This window comes from Salarias fasciatus, chromosome 14, assembly GCF_902148845.1.
Source record: "Salarias fasciatus chromosome 14, fSalaFa1.1, whole genome shotgun sequence".
Taxonomy (NCBI): domain Eukaryota; kingdom Metazoa; phylum Chordata; class Actinopteri; order Blenniiformes; family Blenniidae; genus Salarias; species Salarias fasciatus.
Genome location: NC_043758.1, coordinates 16,721,105 through 16,739,871, shown reverse-complemented (window position 1 = coordinate 16,739,871; position 18,767 = coordinate 16,721,105). Strand labels below are relative to the sequence as shown.

The 18,767-nt window shown below is 42.8% G+C and overlaps 1 protein-coding gene across 5 annotated transcripts in view; it reads right to left on the bottom strand.

Annotated features, from left to right (window-relative positions):
• The window catches only part of dscamb (Down syndrome cell adhesion molecule b), a 121,270-nt gene that overhangs the window by 21,653 nt on the left and 80,850 nt on the right, over positions 1–18,767 (bottom strand). For all 5 annotated transcript variants that reach the window (XM_030109237.1, XM_030109240.1, XM_030109238.1 and 2 more), the window contains exons 7-12: positions 18,136–18,432; positions 16,738–17,010; positions 15,152–15,430; positions 14,784–14,903; positions 11,519–11,698; positions 234–430 (exon numbers count right to left, since the gene is read on the bottom strand). In XM_030109237.1, the coding sequence (XP_029965097.1) occupies positions 234–430; positions 11,519–11,698; positions 14,784–14,903; positions 15,152–15,430; positions 16,738–17,010; positions 18,136–18,432 (1,346 nt within the window). The remainder of the gene's footprint in view (positions 1–233; positions 431–11,518; positions 11,699–14,783; positions 14,904–15,151; positions 15,431–16,737; positions 17,011–18,135; positions 18,433–18,767) is intronic.

Here is an 18,767-nt window from a genome sequence, read left to right as displayed (position 1 = left end):
TTCCCTCATAGACTTTGCTGTATTACACATGCACTCATTCACACTGTGTCTTAAGCACCATTAAATTGAACTGGATGGTATCTCTTTAATATTTCATACTCTTAACGCTGTAATATGATGTGAATGTATTCTTCCCTGAATATCCCGGGCCCTGCTCTCCCTCTGCTCCTCTCCGTCTCTGTCCATCTGTCTGCGTGGATAGAAACTCCTGAAGGCCGAAGCCCGGCACTCACCACCAGCGTAGATATGACTTCGTCCGCCACTTCTTTGACGGTGACCACATATCGACTGGTCTCGGGGTTGATGATGCGCTCCTCTTTCTCCCAGCGCACCATGATGGGTTTCTCTCCGTGAGCTATGCAGCTCATCCTCTTCTCTTCGCCCTGCGTGGCCAGAGTGGTGTTGGGGTAGGAGGTGATCATCGCCGGGACTGGATGGAGGTGAGGAGAGGTGGAGGAGAAAGCGGGGACGTGACGAGAAGGAGTGAAAAAGGAAAGAAATTGTTATTAGTCTGGGAAGTCTTGATCGGGGCTGCTGGATGCGTTTGTGCCCCCACATGAGTAAAATCACTCTCGCATTGCCATTTGTTTTAGCATAATGGTTTCTCATGCCAAAACAAATCAAATTATATTTTACACAACGCAGCACATTCGACTGCCTTTCTTATCCTACGCCGGGAAAACGCCATTTCTCTTTCTCTCTGACAATTATGACAACCATTTAAACACTCCAGGGACAATCATCGACTCATGTTTAAGTCTACTTGTCTCCCCCAATACTAAGTGATTGAAAAAGAGCCCTTCAGGTAAGTCTGCGCTACCTTTGATAACAGCGGAAAACGGGAACGTGCTGCTTTGTGAAGATGAGGAGAAGAAACGAAGAAAAGAGTAGTGACTCCTGATTGAACTCCCTTCGGTCTGAGCGTGGAGCCGGTCTGGCTCCACGCCGTAACCGCACACCAGGCTCATTAGCAACACATCCACTGTGTGTGTGTGTGTGTGTGTGTGTGTGTGTGTGTGTGTGTGTGTGTGTGTGTGTGTGTGTGTGTGTGTGTGTTGAGTAAATGCTGCAAATGGCTCTCATCCACAGTCTGCGCTCACTCTCACACCATTCTCGTACTCACACTTCTTTCATTCTTCTTTCTACTTACACGGAGCCGTCTCCTGATTGTAACACTCACAAAGACTTTCAGGTGCTGCTCACAGTGTAATGATGTCTGAAGTGAGAAGCCTCTCCATTGGATTAAACCATATTAACTTGTGCAGTCTAAGCAGAACTGAGTGAATATGTTAATCTTAGGCTGGACACGACCTCTATTAGTGGAAACTGTGTAACACATGTAAAATAATTCAAAGTATATTAGTCCATCCCTGTTGTTTGAGCTCTTCATATCAAACAACAATCTCAGAAAGACATTGTAAGAATATAAGACAATATAAAAAATGCATTTCAAATGACATAAATCCTCATAAAGACATTCAATAAAATTGTCCAAATGCAAAACAACACACTGAAGCCAAATGAAACCCCACATGTGTGAATCAAGTGTGATTTATTGAAGATGTTTCTGACTGATGTTAGACCAGAGCAGCTGTGGAATGAAGAAACTTTCCATCATAGTGCACAAAGCACGTCTCCTCTCATGTAAATCTTAAATAAATTCCAGTAACACTTTATAATAACTATCCATTATAACTAGTTAACAGACTTGTTCTGCAGCTTACTTTACTTTTTAATTTGTGACTGTTGCAGTGTTTGAGTATACATTTTTTTTTTATTAATGGATTAACCTTCCACATCTCAAAAATGATGAAGAAACAGTAACGTAGTGACCAAAATGTTATTTTTATTATTATGCTCTGCAACATACTGTACTACCCTCCATGATTTAGGTGGCCTGTTGGGACAGCAGTGGTTCATGGCTTAATGTGAATTTTGTGGTCAGTTTGCATGTTTTGTCAGTGTTTTTTTTTTTTTGTTTTTTTTTCCCAGACAGTCCCTTCCGTTTTGTCTTGGTCAGATTGGTAGCCTGCTTTTGTACCATGGGAGAAACCCAAAATACCCAAAGAAAACCCATGCATGCACAGGAAGAACATGCAAGCTCTTCACAAAAATGTCCTCAATGGCACTTCAACTGAGGATTATCTTGCTTTAAGACGAGTACGGTAAAAGTACCAGAGAAAAAAAAAATCTAATCTTGCTTTAGTCTCAATAACACCAGCCCATGCATCATTCGAGGCTCCAGACAGTCCACTTCTTTGGATACAGTTTTCCAGAGGCTTTTGGAAGAGTAAACATACTGCAGTGAGCAGTGTCACAGAACAGAGCAGAGATGGCAGCTACATGTGGCAGATACTTGTGCAGTGGTGGTTGGAGGTCTTCACTTCTGTGAAAAGATGGAATAAGTGTGTTTGAGTCAGTGTGTGTGCATGTCTGTACACTCCTGGATAACGTGTCTGTGTGTTTGAGTGCTTTACTCTGTGTGCATAATATGCATGAATGTGTGCGTATGAGAGCGGTTGTGTCTGGGGGAGCTAAGTGGGCGAGCACAGAGAGCAGAAAAGACTTGTGCTCATGACACATCTCAGCCACAGAACACGATGGAGGAGAGAGAGAGAGCATGTACCCCTGCAGCGCTAACTATGATCCCTCGCTCTCTCCCTCGCTCCCTCACTCCATCTCCCTCCTCAGGCTCCCACCAGGACAGCGATGATTTAATGATGAGAGAGACCACTTTGATTATTCATACGCAGCAGACAAGTCCGCTGGCCGTTGCTGTTGTCTCACACAGGCGCGCACACACACTTCTCAGATATAAACAGGTGCACAAAACCTACTCGCTTTCAAAAATGCACAAATAAAGGCAGATACCGTGATGTTGGCTTTACGTACACAAGATCCAACTGTGCACACTGAGAAAGATGCATGTATGCAAACAAATGCAGAGTAAAGCTGAAGCAATGACACACATAAACAAAAGAAAACCCAGTGTAGCAACAGACACATGCGCTATTCCTCGGGGTCAAACAGCATGCGTAAGTAAATGTGAAAGCATGTTTTTGGCTTCATGCGGGCACAGCGCTGGTGCAGTTTAATTGTAGAAGCAGTGCCAGGAAGGTTAGACAATCACAAGTCAATTAAAGTACTTGACATTATAATTAATCTTTTATTACACTGTACTTGTGTGAATGGCAATTTGCCTGATGGTTTTTGAATTGCACTGACTCAGGCTGAAAATCCTCTCCTCAGTTATTTATCAAAGCAGTGGTGCATGTGTGGATGGAGTCACATTTTATCCTTCATGTGTGGTACAGATTGACTAACTGTTGGTTTTAAAGGGATACTTTGACATTTTGGCAAATTGGCCCATTTAGCGCAATTCCTAAGTCATTTGGAACAGCATACTTACTTTTTTTGTGAGGGCGAGCTGTTGTTTATTCAGAGGTGAGTCGGGGAAGGTTTTCGGGACGGACACAATGGAAGTGGATGGTATTTTTGGTTCCCCTCGTCAAACTCATCAAATACACAATCCAACAACCCCAAAACACTTTGGTGGACACTTTATAATCCGCACATTCACTACGCTGTGGAACACCAACAAATAATATTGTAGCGTTACGACACTGAAGCAAATACTGGGAACTACTTTTTCTTTTGAAATCACTACGCCCAGACGCCATATTTAGTAAGTAGTTCCGTCTTAGCAATCTTCGCATAAACAACTCAGTCTCGTAATTTTTCATTAATATTTCACAGCGTAGTGAATGTGCGGATTATAACGTGTCCACCAAAGTGTTTTGGGGTTGTTGGATTGTGTATTTGATGAGTTTGACGAGGGGAACTAAAAATACCATTCACTTCCATTGTGTCCGTCCCGAAAACCTTCCCCGATTCACCTCTAGATAAGCAATAGCTCACCCTCACAAAAAAAGTAAGTATGCTGTTCGAAATGACTAAGGAATTGCGCTAAATGGGCCAATTTGCCAAAATGTTGAAGTATACCTTTAAGGACGGCAACATGGTCCTTTTGTTAAATAAGACTGAATGGCCAAAGCAATGCTATTTGCTGATTCCATACGGTTAGCAAAATGCTGCCCACTGACAATCTTGAAACCATGCAGTTTAACACACATAAGGTGAAAAAGTGGATGAATAAGAATACCACATAATCTGTTCCATTTATTAGGAAACCTATGCATTCAGGAGATGAGACATCTAATTCCCTAATATGTCTGATTTAGGATCAATTTTTAGACGATGAAGATTCGTAGATGCATGGCAATTAGCATGTTTGGAGCTGAGATAAACTTTTCAAAAGGATTTGTCTTGGTGTTGGTGTAACTCCTGCTCATACAAAGACTCCAGCCAATCATGAAAAACTAGTTCGTCAAGACTATTTTTTTCAATCAAAACACATTAATGATCAAAACAAACTAAAATGACAGAAACAGCCTGTGCTCAACTGTGCTTCACCTGTTAGGGTTCAACTACTGCCCACACTTTGTGTGAACACATTAAATAGTATTCTAACACACTAGAGAGCAAACTGAGGTCTCCCAATTTCGTATTTACAATCAACAGTAAACAAAATCTGTACGAAGATGGATGCCCTGCTGGCTGATAAAAAATAAAAGTGAAATAACTAAATCACCTACTAATGGTGATCTGTGCTGTGAATTATAAATCCCAATCCTTCTCATTAGCATTACTGACATCTATAAATCAATGCGCTTCCTCCACCAAAGCTTTTTTCTCCATTCCCACAACTCGCAAGCACCCTCTAGGGGCCAAACAGTTTAAATACAGCTCAGAGGAACGTCACTCACAATTTGAATTACCTCAGATATTTCTTTGAAGTCTCTCTGTGTTGAAAATGTGTAAAATAAGTTCATGTCTAACAATTATAACAGCCAGGAAGCTGCATCCGTTGGGTATTAGCTTGGATGCTATAAATTCACACACATAAACAAATAGGCACATGCACACGTCGGCTCCTTCTCCTCGTTTCTTCGTCTGTTCTCTCACATCACATTGTTTTCTTTGAAGCAGCCGGCAAAAAAAACCAAAAAAAACATTCAAACAGTGTATGAGAGTGTGTTTGTACGTGCGTGTGCGTCTGTGTGGTTTCGTTTGTGTGCGTGTCAGACTTGGGACTCCCAACGTTTAAACCTCATCTCTTATTCACTTGCAGCCCCTCCCTCTCCCTCGCTCCCCACACCATCATCCCCTCACCCGCTGCCCCCGCGCAGGAAAGCGCTGATTTATTTTGCATAGCAACTATGAATTTTAAGTGAGTCCTATTAACAGAGTCTCCTCAGCCCCTTCTCTAAATGTTATTGCTCCTTAACAGGGGCTGTTTTCTCCATCTAAATCTGAGGCCTTGGCAGTACAAGTTAGCATCGATGAGAGTCATGGTCTCGCACTGAAAGATCCACAAAAGACAGGCTGGATATGTGCGCGCATGACAGTCTCCATCATTTCTGTTTGTACGTATGAGCACACGCTCGTCTGCGTAGGTGTGTGTACAATATGTTCCTATATATGAATATGCATGTATGAATGCATCCGAGTGCACTTGGAGATATTTCATTCTGTCTTTGACCTTGCGTGTGTGTGTGTGTGTGTGTGTGTGTGTATCTGCATATGTTCCAATGAAACATGTGAAGCCGAACGCGGTGCTCCAAATGTTCTACAATCTCGCCTGATCTCGGATGTGCCTCGGCGGTCCGAGCTGAAGAGAGGCTCCTCGCTCACTTCCTCCTCATCTCATCTCTATGCACCCACCGTGCTGCACTCGCAGGGCCCCGGGCTAAACCTATTCTTTTTGATAGCCTGTAATTGCTCAGTTGATGTATATTTTTTAATATCCAGCAATATTACAGGGGCCTGGTAATAAAACACGGATGGGTAGAGGAGAAAGTGTGAGTGGGAAGAGGCAAGACAAGGGAGAAAAAGAAAGCCGTGCGAGGTGGGGGGGTGGGGGGGGGGGGGGGGGGGTGGCGGGGGGCTGAGAGCGGAGGAGCGGCGAGGGGACAAAGGCAGAAAGGTGCTGGGAGGCAGAGGAAAAGCTTTAGAAAGGGGTAAAATGGAACAAGGAATGCAAAGATCTGGCCATTTTCAAATCCATGAATCCAACTGTCAGGATTTCATCGACCTGTGCGCGGACGAGGAGTCGCTTCTCATCAAATAAATGGAGTAATTTAAAACCATAAACATCTCCTAATTTAGTAATCAGATCCCCTGGGTGGTTAAATCCATAACATGCATAATAATTGATTTTGGTAAATTATTCATGGAAATTACTGGAATTTATATAGTTTAAATACCAATCGGTGAACCTGTCAAGTATCCAGAAAAAACAAGTTAATAGCTTCCTTCTGATTTGGGTGTGTGCTGCTCCGGGTTCCTTTCACGACGCAAAAACATGCATGTGAGGTTAACTAGTGTCCTCGACTTGGCCCTTGGTGTAACTGTGACTGTGTGTGACTGTCTGTCGCTCTGTGTTTGGCCTGTGATGGACTGGAACCCTGTCAAGACTGTATCCTGCCCTCACCCACAGTCCGCTGGGATGGCTCCAGCACCCCGTCACCATAAACTGGAAAAAAAAGTGAAATGCCATTCCGGCAGTGTCTAATTCTGACATTAACAATATACATAATACCAAGGAAGTGTTGACCAGGAGGCCATGGAGGAGGTGAGAAACATGACTGAGGATGGACCTCAGTTTGGACCGGATGCCCCCCTCTGAGACCACCTGTACACAGTCCATCTCCTCCCCACCACAAGAACAAGAGCTCCTTTGTGAAGGAGTTTCACCTCTTGTCCAAAAGCCTTAATCTGTGCTCTTTTAAGAGAATGATTGACTTGTTCCACTTCTATCTGGTCTGTTTGGCTTTTGCATGGCAGTCTTTATGATACTGGGTATTTTTCATAGATTTTTTTTAAACTCAGTAGTTAATGGATTATTCAGGAACACAGCTATTAGACCGGGGTAGCAAGCACTCGTGCCCGCGGGCATCCAGCAGCCTGAAGGGACTTTGTGAGAAGCCAGAAGATCATGCTGTAAAAACAGAGGTCAAACAAACCAAATGCTTTGAAACTGTGAGATTTACTGATTTTTGTTTAAGTTGTAATTTCCTGATTTTTTTTCTTTTTTTTTTTTTGCACATGAATTCATTCTCTTAAAATTGTTGAGAAAGATAATAATGGAAAAAAAAATCAGAGATTATTGTACAAAGATTGGGATTAAGCGGAATGGAAATCATTGATTTTACACTGTCGAAAAAAGTACACTGCAAAACTCTGATGTACCTGGAGGAGCTTCATCTTGCCGGATGCCCTTGAAAAAACTCTCAGCTTCAAAAAGTTTCACTAAATCCTCCTTAAAGTGTCGCTGTGGATATAATAATCTGTAGTCAAGCTAAATTAAATTTATATTTCACATCGAAGAGAATCTTGGTTCTTCCATAGAACAAAAATAGTAGTTTTTTTCTTTACAAACACTGCCATTGTATTTTATTATTTACATGAGTTTACCATGCAGACATGCTTTGGAATATAGACCATAAACCAAATGATGCACAACACTTTTAAAATGCAAACTCTTCCCCCAGAATCCACAAGATTAAAACTAATCTATTTCCAGTGTGAATTAGTAACACTAGAAATGTGACGGTAATGGTAAATAAATATTGCTCTTGAAGGCAGCGATAGCAGATTTAGACACTGGGACGACACGCACAGCTGGCAGCGCACAAGGGCTCCAAATAAAACAAATAATGTGTTATTTATCTTTTTAATCTTCCTCTTATTGCTGGATGTGTAAGAAACAAAGACAGACTGAGAGTGCAGAGAAAGCAGAGAAACATGCCGACTGCACTTCCCTCGAGCCCCAAGTCGGCTTCTAATTGAGGTATTGACGGATTTAAATGAGGCAGAAATGCACTCAAGAGTTCTCTCATGCATGCGCACGCGCACACACACTCACACATGCACACACACACTCACACACATCAATGCAAAAACACACGTAATAAAATCTACTTGTGATAAAAAAAAAAACAGTAAATGCCAAAAATAACTAGAAGTAAGTAATTATCTAGAAGCCATTCACGCAAATGCTGCAATCTGGACTTAATGGTGTTAATGAATACAAGTACAGTAATGGTAGCCTTTTTTCCACCCCAAACCACTCATGCATGTAAGTACTCTTTTGTAGAATGCATTGTGAGTGTATGAGCACATTTTGGGGTTTAAAATGTGAAATGTGATCTGTTCATGACTAACAAGTCTCAGGACAGTGGGGTGGGAACAGCGCTGCACCTTATCATGTGGCTCGCTCCTCTCACATGAACGGTACTGCAGAACCTCCCATCGATGCTAAATGGATCAAGAATGACTTGGTTTGCAATGACACTGCAAGAAAGGAAATGTATGGCGTGCACAAAGAGGACTGTGCTTGTGTTTGATGCTGTTTGTGGTCAACACCCTGTTATTAATATAAATAAATCATAAATCAAATAAATCTCATCAAAATATAAGAAGAGTTTAAGACTATTAAATTTTCAGAGAATTTTTTTGGGCTGTTTTGCAGAAGTTCATGACTGCTAAATAAAAAGCTTGTGGCCACACTGTGTGAACTGGCAGAACTGCTGTTTCAATTACAGCTGCATGCTGCGTGTTCCCTGGAGGGAATCAAAAGGAGAGTACAGGTGTGTCTGCGCTGCTATACCAAGTTCATTAAAACAGTTTTTAACAGTAACATTAGAACAAAAGTAAACATCCACTGACAGGCGAGCCACAATATGGTTAATGAATAAAATATTGTTGCTTGTGGTGCATCAAATCTTTACGGTCAAAGAAAACCACAACAGAGTGACAACTCCTGATTTTTTTTTTCTTCTTTTTTTTTATTCAATTACCAGTAAAAAATACTGAATTAGTTTTAAGGGGTAAAAAGTACTTTCCTATGAATAATCAAAGCTGTACATAATGTGTCTGTTGCAGTTCATGTTAATGGAACCACTGGTTATGAGAAGTAAGCATTTATTATTCAGAGCTGAAGATGTCAAAATTCCCTTTGATAGAGCTCAGTACAACATGAAACTCTAGCCCACAGCAACTGCAGAGTGCATCTGATGGGTCAACACACACACACACACACACACACACACACACACACACACACACATATGTCCGCTGGCAGAGAACTCCTGGCAGTGACTGCTGTCAAGGCCATGAAGAAGAGAGGGTAAACACACTTAAACATCTATCTCTTGTGCTTGGCTTGTGTGTGGACTGACTATACATACAGCAGCTAAAACGCACGCCACACCACCGTGGAGAGACTCTTAAACTCCTGCTCTGTCCTTTTGGAGCATTATGATGGAAGATAGAGACGCACCTTCGGAGCTCTAAGTTACTCCTGTCACTGTGAAATGACCTCACAAAAGAACTAACAGAGCTCCAGGGCCGAAAACAAAAAGGTCAGTGAGGAGAGAAAAGGAAAAGATCTGCACTGTTGGTCAATGTAACGCCAGAGAAGATTAGATTACTGAGCTACATCATCTCAGTCTAAATGGTTTAACTTTCTCTTCGACTCCGAAGGGCGCATATTGCTATAATAGACTCCAGCAAATGCCGCGCAAGCATATCAACGACCGATGCAGGGCCAATTTATTATCTGCATTTTTCATTTATCAGTTAAAAAAAACAAAAAAACATACTATGTGAAACTAAAACTTCTCCACTTGTAATCTTCCTTAGTTTGAATATATTTTGCAGAAATCAATGTTTGGAGTGCGATATGCCACTGAGACTTCAGCGCGCTGCAGCTGCAGCCAGTGTGTTTGCACTGCGCGTGGTAGAAAATGGAAGGAAAAAAAAGGGTAGTACAGCCATAGGTCAACTCGCTGCATAGCAACTGGGTGCCACAGTCAGCAGGCCGACCTATGAAAACACAGAGTATGTTTGTCTCTGAGCCTGCCGCTGCAACACTGACAGCTTCTCAGCCTTGTGCACTGCGAGGCTTAATTACAGTGACACATGAATGTCTACTGCTTGCCAGCCAATGTTAATAATAAAACACACAGATTTACCCAGAAGGAGCGTTCTCCACAAATTACTCTCTTTCCAAAAGACAGGTCAGTGGTCAGGGGCAGACAAATTTCAAACACCTGAGCCCACCTCCAGCCCATCACAATGATTTCATATTCAGTGATCCAGAGTTAAGCTGACATGTAAAATGTAAGGTTTTTGGTGGGAATGTGAGAGAGGAGGCACAAGGAGAAGAGGAAGTCCAGTGGGGAGGTGGAAGGATGCAGTGAGCGAGGACATGCAGGTGATTAGTGGGACAAAGCAGCATCGTTTCAAGACGATGATCTCTAAGAGGAACACGTAGCAGGAAAATGCTGAATTAAGACCAGCCTGTATTTTATTCACAGTGCTAGACAGATGGTACATTTTAAAAGATTATTTTTAATTTGATGGAAGCAATATTTCTATTTTAGCCTCTTCCAACCACTAACAGAGTGTCTATAGGTTTATGAGAGTTGCAGACCATTTCATCGGGTTTTCAGTTTACATTTATTCACTAGTCGTACTTTCTTTTTAAAAAAAATGTAGTGGATATATACATGATTTCATGCAGGCAGACAGGAAACAACTGAGCTGAGAAGAAAAATAGAGCCGACAGAAAGATGGCTGGAAACCTTGTACTTCAGCTTGATAACACTTCCGATAGGAAAATCAGCCCCACTCATGCTCAAGCACCACGGAAATGACAATCCACTCCTGGCACGATGGGGGAACTGCATGTAGGCAGCAGACCGGCAGTCAGGGACATTAGAATACCAGCTACTGTGAGAAAATATGAGGACCTGGAAGAATCTCTGATGATTTTCACAATGGGGACAACATGGAAAGACTCATAACAAGGCATAAAAACACTTTATTTATGAAAGCCAAATTTGGTAGTGTGTTGTTAAAAACCATTTTTTTGTTGCTTTCTTTTTTTAAAATATATTTTGTAATAGACAAGGGCTTTCAAAATACCCTTGCAGCAAACACTGACTGAAGATTGCTGAGTGTCCTGGAAACAGATGCCAATGTTTTTCCATAAACAGATTTGCATTTTTCAACACCTTCAATCCTCAGATGCATTTTTTTTTTTTTTTTTTTTTACAAATGTAGGGCCACTGGTAAACTGTTGGGATGGGAATCAGCCTGTTTTATCATCATTTTGTCACAGAAATGAAAGATTCCATTAGAATTCACGCCTCACTTCGAGTAGAGTTCCAGTCGAGGCTCGATATTTTGGCTGCGTGTTCTCCCTGTGGATGTGTGGGGTTTCTGAAAGTACTTCCTGTTTCTCCCTCTCAGCCCCACAACATGCATTTAGTGATTGAGCTGTCTGCTGAATGTAGTCTGAATCAGGTGTGATTGCCGCCTGGACTCATGCATACAGCTCGACTGCTACCCATCGGCTGTTATTGACAGTGCGTCGGAGGCAGGGTCTTACTTTTGACGGTGAGGTACATGGATTTGCTGACGTCGGCTCCCACGTCGTTGCTGACCTTACACAGGTAGAAGCCGTTGTCGTCCTCCAGCACGTGCTTGATGAGGAGAGAGCCGTTGCTCAGCAGCTGGATGCGGGAGCCGCTGTTCAGCAGGATGGGCTGAAACTGGGGGACGCCCGCACCTGGGGTAAGGAGTAAGTGAAAACAGAGAGGATAAGTGGGAGGGAAATGAACTAAAACATTTAGATTTAACTCTCTGTATGACTGCAGGAAGGAGCTGCGAAACAGCATTCAATTTATAACAAGATGACCGTGTGTGTGTGTGTGTGTGTGTATGTGCGAATGTGTATTTGTCTGACCAAGCGCCTGTGTTTACAGATTTGATGACAAAGCCCGTCAGATTTAGGGAGGATTGTAAACATGTTTCTTAACACCAGGCCTAAATCCTTAAATCGCCAAACAGCTGCTGAGCGAAGTGAAACAGGCTGAGCGGCCGCTGTGATGCAATCAGAACAGACATAATGCTCATGTTTAACAAGACAGCAGATTGTTGTGTGTGTGTGTGTGTGTGGGGGGGGGGGGGGGGGGGGGGGGGGGTACAACAGGCAGGAGGGGAGCAGAAACCTTGTGCTGCAGCTGGCCTTACTCCTGGGAGGAGAGGTTTCAGGGCGTCCACTAAAATGAGACGATCATTTGTCTGTTAAACCATGTATTTATTGTTTTTTTTTGCAGCGATGATTGTACATGAATGGCATTGACACACATTCTAGTGTAATAATCCGGCGATGTAATCCTGAAGGAGTGCATGTCTCTGGGATGAAAACACATTCTATTCTCACATTTAGCATTTAAAATCCATCGGCTAAACAAGCTGAAATATTTAAACTTGGCATCTGTGACATCTTCTGGACTATCACCTGTCTGAAATTAATCCCCTTTTTTTTTTTTTTAAATAAACTCATATACTTTGTCTTCTTTTATTGCTAAACAATCCTGTATCTCAATCTGCAACGGCAGCTTTAAATCTGCAGGAAGTGTCACTCGCTCTGAATTATAAGTCAGATGCCTTTGAAGCGGTCTGCTCCCACATTGAGGGGAGCTTTGTATTCCATCTTGCTCGCGCAGCATTAAACACGCGCGAAGTGAACCAGACGTCGCATTAGCTTGTGTTAAAGTTAGTGCGTACAGATTAGGCCATTTAGGGAGCTGTGGGTTTTTGCTTTTTAATTAAAATGCAGTCAAGTGGCCGTGCCCGGCGAAGGGTCAAGTGGTGACTTTGTTCCTGCTCCCCTGGCTCTGAACGCGGCGGAGAGGGAGGTAAATGTGTTCTTCCTTGAATTATGGATTTTGCATATCCAAATAGGGCTAGTCGTTACGCTGATAGCAGTTGACCTTTACTTACTGTTCCATATCTCCCAGAGACACTCATCGGGCTCTCAGCTACTTCTGTAGCAGGAGCAGCATGCGAGGCAGCAGTGGTGTGGATAAAATGCGATCCGGCCGACAACAAATCAGACAGTGGTTACCTTGAACACACTTTTTTTTTTTTTTTTTCCAGAGGGGATTTGCAGTGAGCCTTTGCTCTGAGTGACAGGCGCAACGATATTTTACATAGCACCAGAAACATGCAACAATGGCTCCTGAAAACCTCCAAACCGAGCTGCAGCTGGATTCGTTGAACCTTGTGGCGAGTCATCTGCACCGGTAAAGATTTTTCCAGAGATTTACAGCGTGTGTGTGTGTGGAGGCAGACACACACATGGTGCTCAGCCTGATCTCTCTATACATTCTGATCAGGAGTGGTCAGTCAGCGCTAATCAGGCATGAGGCCTGTCTGTCTGACACACACACACATACACACACACACACAAACACTCAATCAGTTTCACACATAACTCTCATCAAAGTGTAAAACAGATCTGATTCTTTCGTTCCTTTGATCAGAGGGCTGACTACATGTGCACACGCACACACACACACACACACACACACGCACACACAAACACACACACAATGCACATTACTTCTCATCGGCTGCTGTCCTTGTGTTGGTGAAGCTTTCATCCCTGTTTTATGGATGATGGAGCAAACATCTGGGGCCCCTCTTCATCTGCCCCACTCAAGTGGCTGAACTCACCTGCTGCCTCTGCGACTGTCTGACGGCTTCAGTCTGTGTTTCTCTCTGATGATTTCCTAATGATGCAGGTGGAGACCCTGCAGGCCTCTTGTCAATGTGTTTGTGGTGCAGATGGCTGTGTGTGTGTGTGTGTGTGTTCACACACATATGTACAGACTGTGGGTGAACCAAATGGAACCCATTCACACGTATCACATGTAAAATCGTCTCTTCTCGTTCTGCTGATGTTCTGGGACCCGTCTCTCGCTCAGTGCAGCACGAGCATTTCGGTTAGTTTCTGAACAGTTTTTGTTTTTTGTTTTTTTTTTTTAACATTGATCACGCTCTTCAGATTGCAAGTGTCCTTGTTCACATTGGTACGCCGATCGGAGATCTGGCTTTACAATGAGATATTGGCACACCAATGACGCATGGCTATCTGCAAATGAATGGCTTGTGACCAACTTATTCTGGGTTTGGAGTTTTTGCAATCTTTTTTTTTTTTTTCAAAATCACATTGGACACACAATGACTTCTTTTTTGTTTTCACCATCTTGGTCCTTCGTGTTTTTTAATAGCTCTAGCAGATTCTCTCAGCGTGTTTCCAAAGCAAGGCAGTGGTCATTTGCGCTAATGACAGACATAATTTCTACTATTGCGCAATTTATTAAACATGAGTAGCGTATGACAGTTATGAATTAGAAGTTTACCAAGTTTAGGAGTTTTGTTTTTTTTTTTGCTAATTACTGCAGTGAAAACGGTTGGAGATCCAGCATGTTGCTGGATCATATCAGGTGAAGTAAATCAGTGAACCACTTTCACACAGAGGAGGTCACCCTCGGTTTAAACACTGCTGACAAAGTAGTAACAGAGCTGCTCCTCAGTGTAGAAAAAAGATTCAGCTATTGCCAAATGTTAGTTCCATTAGCAATGCTTTAACTTCAGCTGTCAGTTTCACTACTGCTTGACATGTCACACATCAAAAGAGATGTAAGTGAACCTAAATTCTTGGCCACATGGAAATCCCATTGAACAAAACATAAATATGTCAGGGTCATAAAAATGACTGTGAGTCACTGAGTGCGTGTGTGTCAGTTCACAGCAAAAATATGAAAGAAGTTTACTTTACACTTTTACTGAGCTTAATGTACCTTTGGAGTGTTCCCAAACAATGGTGGGTGGTGGATAGCCTTCAGCGGAGCAGTTAAGAGTCACAGTCTTCCCATAGATCCCATCTTGATCCTCCGGCTGAACCACAAACTGAGGAGGAACTGCACACAAACACAAACACACAAATAAGCAGCAGCTGACAGTGATGTACAGCAGTTTTGGAGGGCTTTAATATCGAGTGCCCGTTTTGTGTGTTTTCATACAAGCACCACCAATCCAAGGAGAAAATGTCTGGGAGTGCTTTGTTCTGCAGGGACTGGTTCAGACGAAAACCTCCACGCATGCTGCAGATTATAGTGGTCCACCAGGTGCCATCAGTTTTGCAATCTGTTTCTTTGAGCTCTCTAACCTCGAACAATGAGCTGACTCTGGTGCTCCACTGCCGCAGCCTCGTTGCGGGCGATGCAGGTGTAGTTTCCGTTGTGGTCGGGGGTCAGGTTGGAGATTCGAAGCGAGCTGGTGAAGTCGATGTTGTCCACGGTTACGCCGAGGCTGGCTGGGATCGGCCGGCCGTCCTTCTGCCAGGTGATGTCCAGCGGCCGGTCGCCCGACATGACCACGCAGGGGATGAAGACACGCTGACCGATGGTGAACCGCTGGAACTCGAAGGGTTGAATGTAGGGAGGGACTGCAGGCGGGGAGGAGATATGAAGATCAAATATGATTTCAGCCTTGAGTTTCAAAGGGAATTTTAATTCCTCAGGTTCGGGGGATGTGTCCTTGTTTTCTCCCAAAGTAAATTTCACGATTGTCTGTCTTCTTTTAAAGAGGTCAGTGAAAGAATACAAGAGACCTGAATCGCTAAACAACTCGCTAAAATTCGGTCTCAGACTAGAACATTTAGTTCTTTCAACATAAAAAGACAGATGAGCACTTTTGAAAAAGGACTAAAAATAAAACTATGAGTCACCTCAATCAGCTTGTTAATAGAAAAAAAAAATATCTGAAAAATCTGTTAATCTAATAGTCCATTAATCTAGTACTTTCATACTTACCAAGAATTATTCATAAATCTGAAGTGCTGAATAATTCATATTTATTTAAAAATATATCATTGGATAAAAGCCTTACAATGTATTGTGGTTTTTTTTTTTTTTTTTTGAGGAAGCCTTTTGCGTGAATAGCTTTAAGTCTACAAACAAAGCTGCACAATATAATGACACAGAAGATCTATTCAAATTGGATGCATTCAAATACTCTGGAAAATCTTCAGCCATCACACAAGTCATCTCTGTGAGTGTCCAGTGAGTTCAAATAACACTGAAATAAGCAGCACTTTAGCAGCTTATTTAATTCTCAACAAAGTGGAGATAATGGACTCCAGGGATCCCCAAAGACACTTCCGCATTTTAAGCACGAGCAGAGTAAATTAACAAATGCACTCGCTCACTATAGCACCACTGGGAAGTGTTGCTTTATATCATCACTCTCTCTTTCGTTCTCACTTTCTTCCCCCCGCCGTTTCCCTCTCTCCATGGGAAAGCGCAATAAAATGACAACAACCTAACGCGCTGTACAGAGACAAGGAAATGAGAGCATAATGGGGGTAGCCCTTTTTAGTATCAACTATTACAATAAGAAGATCTCAGTGGAGATCAGCCTTGTAATATCAGTGGCAATGAATACGGAGGAATACCAGGCAGATTAGCTCAAATGTGTGTTTTTATACGACTGGATTTATGTTGAGGAAAATAAAAACATGCACTTCCATTAAGAACATTTTACAGAGCAGTCTTAGAAAAACACGAAACCAACACAGGACAACATGTCCATCTTGTGACTGTTTAAAATAACTCTGAGGACAAAAACAAGTAATGCTGCGTTATGTATGGTTACATTTTCCACATTGTTTTTCATATATTCCAGTATAATTTCACAGTGTCGCGTGCCTACATCGATTACAGCACAGATTTCAGGCTCATTTCTGACCCTCACCTCTCACTCGAACGTGGACACTCTGTGAATCCATCTTATTGGGCTGGACCATCACTTTGCAGTTATACTCCCCGGCATCCACCTGTTGCACATTGCTCAGCTTGAGCGTGCCGTTGTTCTCGAAGGCTCGCTGGCGGTGGTTGAACGGGAGCAGCGCGGAGTTCTTGTACCACTTGATGGAGTAGTAAGGGTAGCCGATCACGCGGCAGTGAACGAAGGCGTCCCGTCCGGCGATGGCTGTGATATTTTTCATAGGACGGATGCTGGCACGGCCTGAATGTGGACAGAGATAGAGAAAGACATCTCTGTGAAAACATTCAAAAGGGTAGCGGTGCTGACATTAAATCACGGGAGGAGTGATGGTGGCTGTGATGTTGCTGTTTGTCTGATGCCTCCTTACTTCTTCAATTTGTCGGTGATTTTAACACGGAGTTACAAACAACATTTGAAATCCTCAGCTATGTGCAACTACTCGGTTAAAAGGAAAAGTTAAAAAAGGTTGGAAATTTCTCTAGAAAAAGTAATTTTTGCAGAATATGATCAAATAGCAAATATGCAATAATGCTTTTTCCAGTATTTTGAAACTAAAGGGAATGTTGGATAATTTGCCCGTAACTTTTTAAAAAAGCATAGAGTTTTAAAAAGAGGATTATTACTATTAACAGCAACCGTGAAGGCTGTGACGCACCGTCTTCTCTGCACTGGCGTGTTTTCACGAGCGGTGCCGTTTCCTTGTTTGTTTCACCACATGATCTATAGGCTAACTCTAAGTAGAAGGCGGCGAAACGACAAGCAGATTAAAGTGCGCTCAGCATTTAAATAACGCCGCACTAGTGATGCTTATAACTCGGCTGTAATACAATCTGTGGCTAGTAAAACGTATTACATCGGGAGCCTCATTCCGTGTCTCATAAAATGGAAGCAGAGCAATCGCTTTAACATCTCGTCGTGTACAGTTAAACTGGTTGCGGGAGAAGTAACACACAGACGCAGACACACACCCACACTCGCTCGTACACACATGCCCTTCATGGATAAATGTATTGAAACAGAGGAGATATATTTTTCTCTTCTGTCTATTCACAAAATCGTTTCCAGCTGCGTTTATGGGCACCAAACTAGGATCATTTAATTGGCCTAAAAATAAAAGCTTTTTTTTTTTTTTTTTTTTTTTTAAACGGAACATGAAGCATAAGAAGCACAGAGTAGGCCAGATTTTTAGTAAAGTATAACAAATTTGTGATCGAAGCAACACAAGTCTCTATTAAAGGTGTTGTGCAGCTGACACACAACAACAAGCACTCATGCACAGCAGAGAGACAGAGACAGCCACACAGAGAGAGAGAGAGAGACAGATATGTGTATTGTTGTTCTTGGAGGAGCTGATTTGACAAGCACCTCTTACGTTTATTCGAGCCTGGTGGTACACGGACCCGGCGGAGTTGCTGCACGTGCACCGGTACACCCCGCCGTCCTGCACCTGGGTGTGCGTGACGTTCAGCTGGCTGACCACGTGGCCCTCGTGGGTCTCGTAGTGGCCCAGGTGGTGGTGGCTGTCTTTGATGACGGGGTCGTCGTCCAGCGACCAGCTGCACCTGGGCGGCGGCGTGCCCTTCACGTTGCAGACGAGGAAGACGGGCTCGTTGGGGTTGACCACCTTCTCGCTGAAGGAGGACAAGATTTTTGGGGTGCCGTCTGCACGAGAGGAAACAGAGTTGAATCAGTCAGGGAGCTTTTAAAAATAAGTCTGGCATCGTGAAAATTATAGACATGAGGTTCAAAGAGTCTTTCTGCTAAGCCTTTTATGTGTAGTGTTTAGTATTAGCCGAATCCTATTGAAGTGGCTGCAGATGCTCCAAAAATTACAACAACTGTGATAAATCTCTATAAGTTTACTCCTTTGAGTAATTTACATCTCATCACAGATCATCCTCACAAACAAGTAACATGAAGAATGTCTCATATTTCACTCTTCTCTCCTTCTCTCTTGTACTGTGAATACCTTTTTTTTTGAAGAAAATTACAAACTT